The 9,299-nt window shown below is 37.1% G+C and overlaps 1 protein-coding gene across 2 annotated transcripts; it reads right to left on the minus strand.

The window, feature by feature from the left end:
• Positions 1 to 6,460: 6,460 nt before the first annotated feature.
• On the minus strand, positions 6,461 to 7,528 carry LOC118282060 (uncharacterized). Of its 2 annotated transcripts, none has more exons than XM_050705245.1 (3): positions 7,339 to 7,528; positions 6,841 to 6,905; positions 6,461 to 6,769 (listed from the first exon to the last, which is right to left on the minus strand). In XM_050705245.1, exons 1-3 carry the CDS (start codon positions 7,444 to 7,446, stop codon positions 6,466 to 6,468), a joined length of 477 nt encoding a protein of 158 aa, XP_050561202.1. In that variant the 5' UTR covers positions 7,447 to 7,528; the 3' UTR covers positions 6,461 to 6,465. The 2 variants fall into 2 exon arrangements, with proteins under 2 accessions (XP_050561202.1, XP_035458847.1); XM_035602954.2 differs by having other exon boundaries at positions 6,841 to 7,040.
• Between the last annotated feature and the right edge of the window lie 1,771 nt (positions 7,529 to 9,299).

The following is a 9,299-nucleotide window of genomic DNA, read 5'->3' on the forward strand; positions in this document are numbered from 1 at the left end:
TTGGTGCGGTGGCTGGCGCGCAATGTGGCTCGGGCTCGATTCTTGCATGGAGCAACTCTTTGTGTGATCCACAAATTGTTTTTCCGGGTCTGGGTGTCATGTGTATGTGAACTTGTATGTTTGTAAATATACCAACAGGATATGAGAAAATCTTAGTGTGGAGAAACATTTCAAAAAATGCACTATTACGAGTTACCGCTAGCTGTAGAGTTATAATCTAATAATTTCATAAAAACATTTCGACATAGCATCGTACAACGTGGAAAATCGTACAGATAGTGAACCGGAAGTCAAAGTCCGGAAAGGAAAGGACGTCACCGGATGCTTCTCCCTACCACCCCCAACGTCGTCTCCTGCTTCCGGTCACGGGACTTCCGCGCCCAACTTTTCAACCAGCGTTAGGCGGAAAACACATAAATAAAATTATACGCGGAAAAAAATATTACTCAATATACTTACCTATTGCTTTACTTACATATTCACATTTTCCTTGTTTTATTGATTGTTCGATAAACAATATTATGTACATATAGTACTTCCTCCTGCGATATTTGAGGTTTTGATTCATGTTGAACACGACTGCGATATCAATCTGCCGGCGGTACTTCCCCAGACACAAAAAAAAACACAGATATAGGACAAGTTTGAAATAAGGTTCTGCATACAAAATAAACAGTACTTACATCACTACTTTAGTATACTCCTAACTCACTTGTATCTTCAAACTTTAATCCTAATGCGAATAAAGCGATACGATCATGAATCAGATATAGAAATATGATAGGCACGATGCCGCTTAACGCAGCCCATCGACTTAAGTGTTTATGTCTGAATCATCATCGTTTATTACGATTATTACTCATAAATTACGATTATAATAATTAGATATTGTGTTATTTATATAAATACAGACATCCCTAATTAATTTATGAAGAGTAATACATTAGCCTGCTATTATCAATGTCACTTCTGAATGCCATACGATATCAAGTCCCATTATTTTGTAAGTCCTATCAACAATCGTTTTAAAATCGTGTGCTGTGCCAATTCCTGGCGCTGTCTGTTTGACAGCCATCAAGCGAACTTTCAAAGCTAGACTTAAAAGTATACATTTCAAAGCATATTGTGGATAATTGCAAAAAGCAAAAAGAAAATGCTGTTATTTTCACGAATCACGTTAAATCTGTCGTAGGACAAACCAGTAGGATTATGTATTTTATTGCTAAACATTGGAACAATATATAATAAATAGCTTCTAAACATCATCAATGTTTTAAACTCGTTTTACCAATAGAACTGTAATTATTTTTATGAATACTTTACGATGTAACTGTATTTTCATCTAAGTACATCATAAAGGTTATTACGCCAATTATTCTGATCGCTCCAAAATTCTACTACTAAATACGTATCGTAAGTACGCACAAGACATGCGACTGAGCATACGATCCCAGCACAAGTATCTACTTGCGCAGTCAGTAATGCATGAAAAGAGAACTAAAGAAGATTTCAAAGCCATCATTGAATCCGCAGTCGGTGTAAGTTACAAGCCTTCACTGTCTCGGTTCGATTTAGCGTGAAAACATTTTGAAGTTGAGTCGTGAGTTCGTCTTACATTTTTCTTATTAAGGAAGCCTTTATCAGTGTGGTATTTGATACTCTACAGGCAGCTGGCGCCTACCGCTTCCGTAAAATGGATGCATTTGGATTTGATCGCGGAATTTGATCTTTTGTTGATGGAGGCGAGATTTCTGCATGTATCTGACAGGGTGATCTGAGTTGTCTCGTGCGCATGTCATCTTCTTCGGTAACATGAGACGTGGGCAAGGTGGGCAGGCTTTTGTGGTAGCAACACAATAGGAAGCTCCATCCTAAAATGGTAAGATAAGCGACGTTTTTGAATTGTCATCCTCACCACCCGTCCTATCTACCTGGCGTGTTAATTCGCCAGGTGAAGTCGGATATTTTAAAATAATCTTATTAAATTCTCTTTCACTAGGCCTTCTAGAATATATCCTGTAGTAAGTAGGAGACAAGACGACAATATGAGTTTGTAACAAATACTTATGCTTTCGGATCAGCAACAGCAACAATAGTATGAAATCAATAAATTGTCTATTGCGAACAAAGCTGGCGCGCGCGGTGTGCGATGTCGGAGTCGTCGACTTGCGCCCTACATGCATAATGCGCGGTGTTACGGCGCGTTACGTGTGCAGCGCGGGCGCAAGCCGTTATGCAAGCGGCGCGGAACCGGCCGTGAGAAGCAGCGCAACACCTGTAATACACCGCCACCGCTAAACGCGCATGAGCACGCTTGCAAGTCGTCTAACGGCAGCACGCCTCGTTACAACCACCACTGATCAGCTATTGTGAAATCACGTCATTGAATTAATTACAGGTTACACGAGCCTTATAAAGTTTGCACTAACTATTTCGTGGCAGTCACATTGTCGCGTAAAACCCCACTATGGAAGTCCTTACCGTAAGAAGAGTTTTTGTTTAAAGCAGATACATTGGAAGATACCCTCTATATAGGAACTGTTTCTTATTGAATACTTAATTTATATCAACACGTTACCACATGTTAGTAGAAATACCAACATTAAGTATTGATGTAATTGAAACACCCAGCTGAAAATAAACGAACTTAACAAAATAATAACAGATGAATAATAGATACGTAGTTTTTAAGAGATAAAAATTACAAAAAAGTGCCAAACTAACAATCGCTGCATTCAAAATATTTTTGCAATACAACTGCATCAAACGCAATAGCTCAAATAACTAGAGCACAATACAACGAGACGAGCATTGCCGCCAGACGCCAAAATACACTTTTGAAGGAGACGCGTATGTTGTACAAACATGTGCGATGCAGTTCCTTAAAAAACATGGTGGCCTGAAAAAAAATCGAGAAAAAAGACACTCAAATGCTGAAGCTTGCCCGCCTGACAGGAAATATGATATTTTATTTTGGGCGTGGGATCAAACCGAGTCGATAATTTGTGTTCCGAATAGAACATCACAAGCAACGGTGAAATTAAATTGTTGAAAACGTTTTATGTTAAGTATTAATAAAGAACAGGAGAGCCTTTGACAATAATAAAATGTCTTTTGAACATATCTGACTGAATAGGTTAGTCGTCGGCCGCGGAGCAGCTCAAAGAAAGTGTCACAATATGATATTGTCTTTTATTTATATTTTAGGGAACGACAGGCGTTATTAAAGATCAGGTCTATTATGAACATGTTATTTTTTCATTTTATATGAATTTGAACGTTACCGTCATCGGTTAGTTTTAGATCCTGTATCCCTTGCAGTACTGGATCTATTCATGTATACCGATACTACTTTAGTAATTTATTTCAGATAGAAGTAGGTAGGTAGGCATAGTATGTTCGTATGTTGATTAATATAATCTGTTCGCCTGTTGTCGGGTACCATAGAAGTGTAGAGTGTCCGGCGGTCGGCGGGGCGCAGGCCGAGCCTGCTCGAATCAATATCAATCAGCATCAATCAGCACCCGGAAGCCTTGTAGCTGGACTGGACTGGACTAACTGATTGTTCGCTGGCGACGATGCGTACCACAAATTCACATGTTTATTCACTAACTATACCTACAATTTACTAGTCCTGAATGTTATTGATTGTTTTGATTTGATAACTTAACTACTCTATTTCGATAAACTGATGTTCATTGGTTAGTTAAACTCAGAAGGTAAAGCCCAAGAAATCATTTAAGTCGTAGAATAATACTTGTATTAAAAACATGACCTTTATGTTTTCCTATGATTCCATCAATGCAGAACCTGAACAAAATGGTAATTCAATTCTGAAACAGTAGGTAGGAATAAATTAAATAATTAATGTATTTTCTTTACTAAGAACTTTTCTATATCATATACTTAAGTAGGTATACTGAAGTTTAGACTAAAACTTATCTATAGGTATAATATTCTCGACATCTTCCGTACCTTGAAATACAGTGCCAGTACCAGCGTCCGATGAATCGATTATGTTCGCTCGGTTAGCGGTACATTTAATACAAGTAATTCGTTTAACGACTTCATAGTGATACGATGTCCTTAGTCTTTGAACAACTTTGTTACTTCGGTTTCAAAGAGATAAAACGAAGTGCAGCATAGAGAAATCATTAGTTGAAACTGGAATCTGCGCTGTATACGTGTGGAAAATTTGCGGGTTTTTTGACAGGAGAAACGAAATAACGAAATCTCCTCAAACTCGATCAAGACCAGTCAAATTAGAAGTGAGTTCCAGCTATAAAGATACCTGAATCGTGGCTGGTACTTAACTAAGGCAGTTACGTAATAACGCAGTGGTACTAAAGAGCTCCTTATATGTTAATATGGCACATGACGGTGTCGTTGCGCCTATAAAATCGTCTGAAGTGTAAACACACGTAAATATCGCGCCACACGCACTCGTAAAATCTATTTCTCGCGCTATTGCGGCTCGTAGGCACTATACAAATAATTTTATTCAGAGGACAATCAACATTAAAACAAAAATATCACTGGAACTGATTTATAAACAGAACCAGTTAAATCTTCCATTACGTAGAGCGGCCGAGTGGCTTGCACACTGCACACCTCCAGTCTTATGTACCTACATACAAGTAAATACCTGTGGCTAGTGTTATCCACCTTGTTCCTATAAGTTTATTATGAGAAGGAATTCGTGTGCGTTAGTGCAGGTATTTTTATAATCCGTTTCGGTACTTTCTTATTCCAAAGCAAAAACAGAATCGCTGCAACACCCACGTTTTTCAAAGTGTTTAAAAATAAGGCGTCTGTTCAACATGAAATCTCTGATGAAACGGCTGAAAATATGTTTGGCTGGTTATTTATCAAAGTCTCTCATAATAGTTTTTACCTACGGTTTGTGGACAAAGGCAGTGAGTCATCGACGAGATTATTAGGCCTAATATTGAGGCGAGCAGCGGTCGCAGCAGGCAGCAAAGCTCCGCGGGCGCGTGACACCATCGCGAGCGCGCCACATGCCTGTGCGCAAACAATGCTTGCCTTTTAATTCGATTTGATTATTTATTTGTCTAATCTCTTAGTCATGTAAAGATATAGACGTGACTGACGTAAGTATTGAGGAAATTGTATACTTTGCTTACTTAGTGGAATTAAAACAAGGAAATTCTTTTGTTCCCAGCTCCGATAGGAATTCCCCAATAATACAGGACGTCTTAATACGCAATCGTTGTATAGGTATTAAGACTGCTGTATTCAAGTAAGCAACGGAAAAGCAGTAAATTACATACTTTAGTGTGGGAAAATAAATATTGGATAAGATTTATGTGAAACAAATATATATCTAAACTTCTTCTTTCCAATCTATACTTAGCAACAATGAGTCAGCTTTTGTTTTCGGGTCTACCATATATCTACCTACCTAAAGACACAACTTCTATACAAGAAAATAGAAACAACATTTCTTTGGAACAGGTTCCATTACCTATACCAACTTATCCGGGTTCCTCATTAAATATTACCAACCATTTTAAATCGGTGATGACGCAAATACATAATGTTACAATATGTTACCGGACCGACTTGGTGTCCACAATATTTTAATAGACGAACATAATTTACATGATGGAACTAGTTCCTGCGACTTTTTTACTCTTTTTCCTACCTAATGTAGCTGTTTTTTAATCAGAATTATATGACTTTATAATTGATTCGATATAAGATTCTTTGACTTTACTAAGCAGTATTTTGTTTTTTATGGCATAAGCCGGTAAACGAGCAGACGGAGCACCTGATGGTAAGCAATCGCCGCCGCCCATGGACACTTGAAACACCAGAGGCGTTACAAGTGCGTCCAAGTTACAAGTATACAAATAGCGCCTGCAATTTAGTCAGAAACACACAGTATTCTAAGTAGTAACTATTTCTAACAGACTTCGTGTGTGTAATGAACAAGAGAACGACGAAGGCACGTGGACGTGTGGACGTACGCGAAGGAAGTTTTAATTTTCCCCAAAACAATATTCTGTTATGTTATTATTTCTAGATAAGTATAACAGATATTGTAATTGAGTCATCGGCATTAGTCGAACGTTTCCTGGAATTATCAGATACCTAGTGAAATTCAGAAATAAATAATCTCTGTTAGTATTTATAGGCCAACATTACGAAGGTTGATATAATCTTTTTGAATGACGTTAATTGGATAATTGATTCAATTTTTATTAGTTTTATCGGAAGATACTTACGATATCCGAAGTCGAAATCGAAAATTAAATGATTGCTTGCATTAATCCGCGGCAAAATGATTACAATTAAATTTACAACAAATCGTATTATATGACAAATAAGTAAAGTATTTCATGTTTAGTAAACATGAGTGTACATGAGTCTTTAAATATTAGGTAATACTTTCTGCAGGTTTCATAAGGAAGAAAAATAAAAGAACTAGTTTGAATTTCATTATTATTCACCTTCTGCCACAGGAGGAGGGATATATTTCAAAAACTTTGCTTTAATAGGTATAGAAAAATAGCCAGTGACATTGTCTCTAAGATGTGCTGCAGCTATTTGCATGAAGGTGACACCATCTGGGATGGGAGATATTATATCCCGAGGCGTGGCGCGGACGTAGAGTGGAGCTCTTAGACCTGGTGGAAGCCAGATCCTCGTTCGAGGAAAGCAGCACCAGCTGGCACCAAGTCGGACTGTATCGTTCCATAATCCACAGCAGTGGAAGAAAATTGTACGGTCACAGCGGTTTGTAATCCTATTTTAAAAGAGAATCTTTAAAAATATTATTTTTCAAATCATAAATTACCTTTTTACGTTTTAACCTACCAAAGTCTATGTGTTACTTGATCTTCGTCCAAGACAAAACATAAAGTACTTGGGCTCCATGAAATCTGTAAAGGAAACTTTGGTAAGGGTTGCGGAGGAAGAATCGGTTGCTCGTGCCATGGAGCTGTTTTAATTTCAAAATGCAAATCAGTGTCATCTTCTTCTTCTTCCATTTCATCCATTACATTTTCTGAGGGTATCTGCAGAACTCGATCATTAGTAGAATAGAATAGAAGTAAGCCCCAATATACCCAAGTATGATAACTCTAAACTCTCACAAAGAACTCTACAGTATACTTGTCTTATTGTATGAAAACGTATTTCTACATATTATGTATAAACTAAATAACGAAGTAAAAAAGAATTATTTGATATTCATTACACATTACATTACCCGGAACGACAGCAATATAATAAAACAATAACAAGTAACACAAAGTTTGATAATAATATATGTACTTGTACATTTAATTTAGATCTTTAGAATTTTCTATTTACCTTGCGACCCCCAATTTTTGCTCGGGGATTAACAATAATCATAGTTGGAAGCTTGGCTCGAATGATTGACGGTTTCTCGTGTTCTGAGATCTGTGATAATTTAGACATATTCAAAGTTGTAAAATAATTTACTTTGAATTTTCGTAAAGTACTTGATACAAAATATTGCAAGTGGAAGAAGAATGACGTATGACAGAAGTCATAGATAACCACAATTGTAACAAACTATTGGCATTATCGACTAGAGAAAAGTTCAGTCAGGTAAACCTCTTTACTGCTATATCGGATGCGATCACAAAAATAGCTAAGATTGTAAAAAAATATATTTAGAAAAAAAATCCGCTGTAATAAATAACATGTGAATGAAGGCCAAATAACGCAGAAGATAAATTCTCTAGTTTAGTACACTAGTCTTTACACGTGGATTCGTCTGTTGCGTTGGTTGAAATAAATTGTGTGAACTGAAAGTATCAGTAAAATGTGTTTAATAGTGCATACGTTGTTCTCTGTCTCGTTTTCTTCAGTATTTAAGACCAATATAATGTCTAAGCCGATATTTTGTGTATTCATAAAAATGAATACGTATTGTAGCTAATATACAATCCATGATTGCATCAAGAATCGCCACTAAATTCACCACTTGTTGAATGAAAGACATGAAAACAATACAAATGGTGAAGGAATGAATGGAATTCTTTTGGAGTAATTTAATGATTGAAAACAAATTCTGCTTCGCCGTCTTGGCAGTCAGCGGGTTGGTGGTCAATCGCAGACTTATCAAAGTTAAAAAAAAAAATTAAAAGAAATTGTTCAAACAAATACTACTTACAATGTTTTTGTTAGTAAATGTTGATATTACTTAATAAACTATAATCCTCCTTTTCACCTTCTTTTAAAAGCACCTTAACTGAGCTTTTTTTCAGTTTGTAAAATCTTTGACATTTATTCCAGACTCCCTTTCACTCAAAGAATACGTTTGTTATACCCATTGTCTGCCATAAAAATACACATACAAATGAAATAAAAATTAGTCTGAATATGTCATGAAACTACTCAGAGTAAAGGCATTAATTTTTTTTGTTTACGGTATAGGCGTAATGATTTATCCCGTAATTTTACCACTTAGTGCCCATTTCCTACTACGCGATGCTCCACGATATGAGATTTTGTTTTCAATAGCAAAATCTAATTGTTCTTTATTTATCACAAAAAGCATTATCACTAACGAATACCCATCTAACGTGAATGTTGTTTAGTCTACTAGCACAAGGTACCTACAACTTCCATAGGGACTCCGGACTAGCCGATTTTTGTGAGGAAAACTAAAGATCTATTATTGAACGTAAACAACGACTGGAAATAGTATTACGCATTGTCTACGAGGAATTGCTTAAAAGCTGCGATCTAGGAGTTATTAATAACAAGCCAAAACAATTAGTCGAGGCGGTGCATGTTATATCTTCCATATGAACAGAACTCACTTAATATTAGCGGCGTAGTGTGTAATATATTGTCGTGAAAGCCGCAGTTGGTAAGACACGGTTGCGCAGTCGCCGCGACGCGTGACGGCGACTCCCGAGGGAGCGGAAGTCTTGCGCACTTCCGGCCGGCGCACACGCCGGAGATCCGGTCCACTTGTACGATCACGACGTTCCACCGACCGACGGTTAAACGAACATTTTTTTAAATTAAAAACTGATTTATTGCTGCCGTCGATCCTCAAAACTCACTAATTACTCACATTACTAACAGTGTTACATGGCACCGACTGGATTGCCGCCCATAAACTACTTCGTTTCGCTGAAAGTACTAAACGGGACTGTAACCCTATTTATAATTGCCACAATTTCACCAAACTTTGTAACCCGACACACACACTGCTAGTTTCGCATGCTATGCACCACTCGCACTAGTTACACACACATAACCAATAAATATCGTCGTGAGTAATCACATAGCTT

This window comes from Spodoptera frugiperda, chromosome 27, assembly GCF_023101765.2.
Source record: "Spodoptera frugiperda isolate SF20-4 chromosome 27, AGI-APGP_CSIRO_Sfru_2.0, whole genome shotgun sequence".
NCBI classification, from domain to species: domain Eukaryota; kingdom Metazoa; phylum Arthropoda; class Insecta; order Lepidoptera; family Noctuidae; genus Spodoptera; species Spodoptera frugiperda.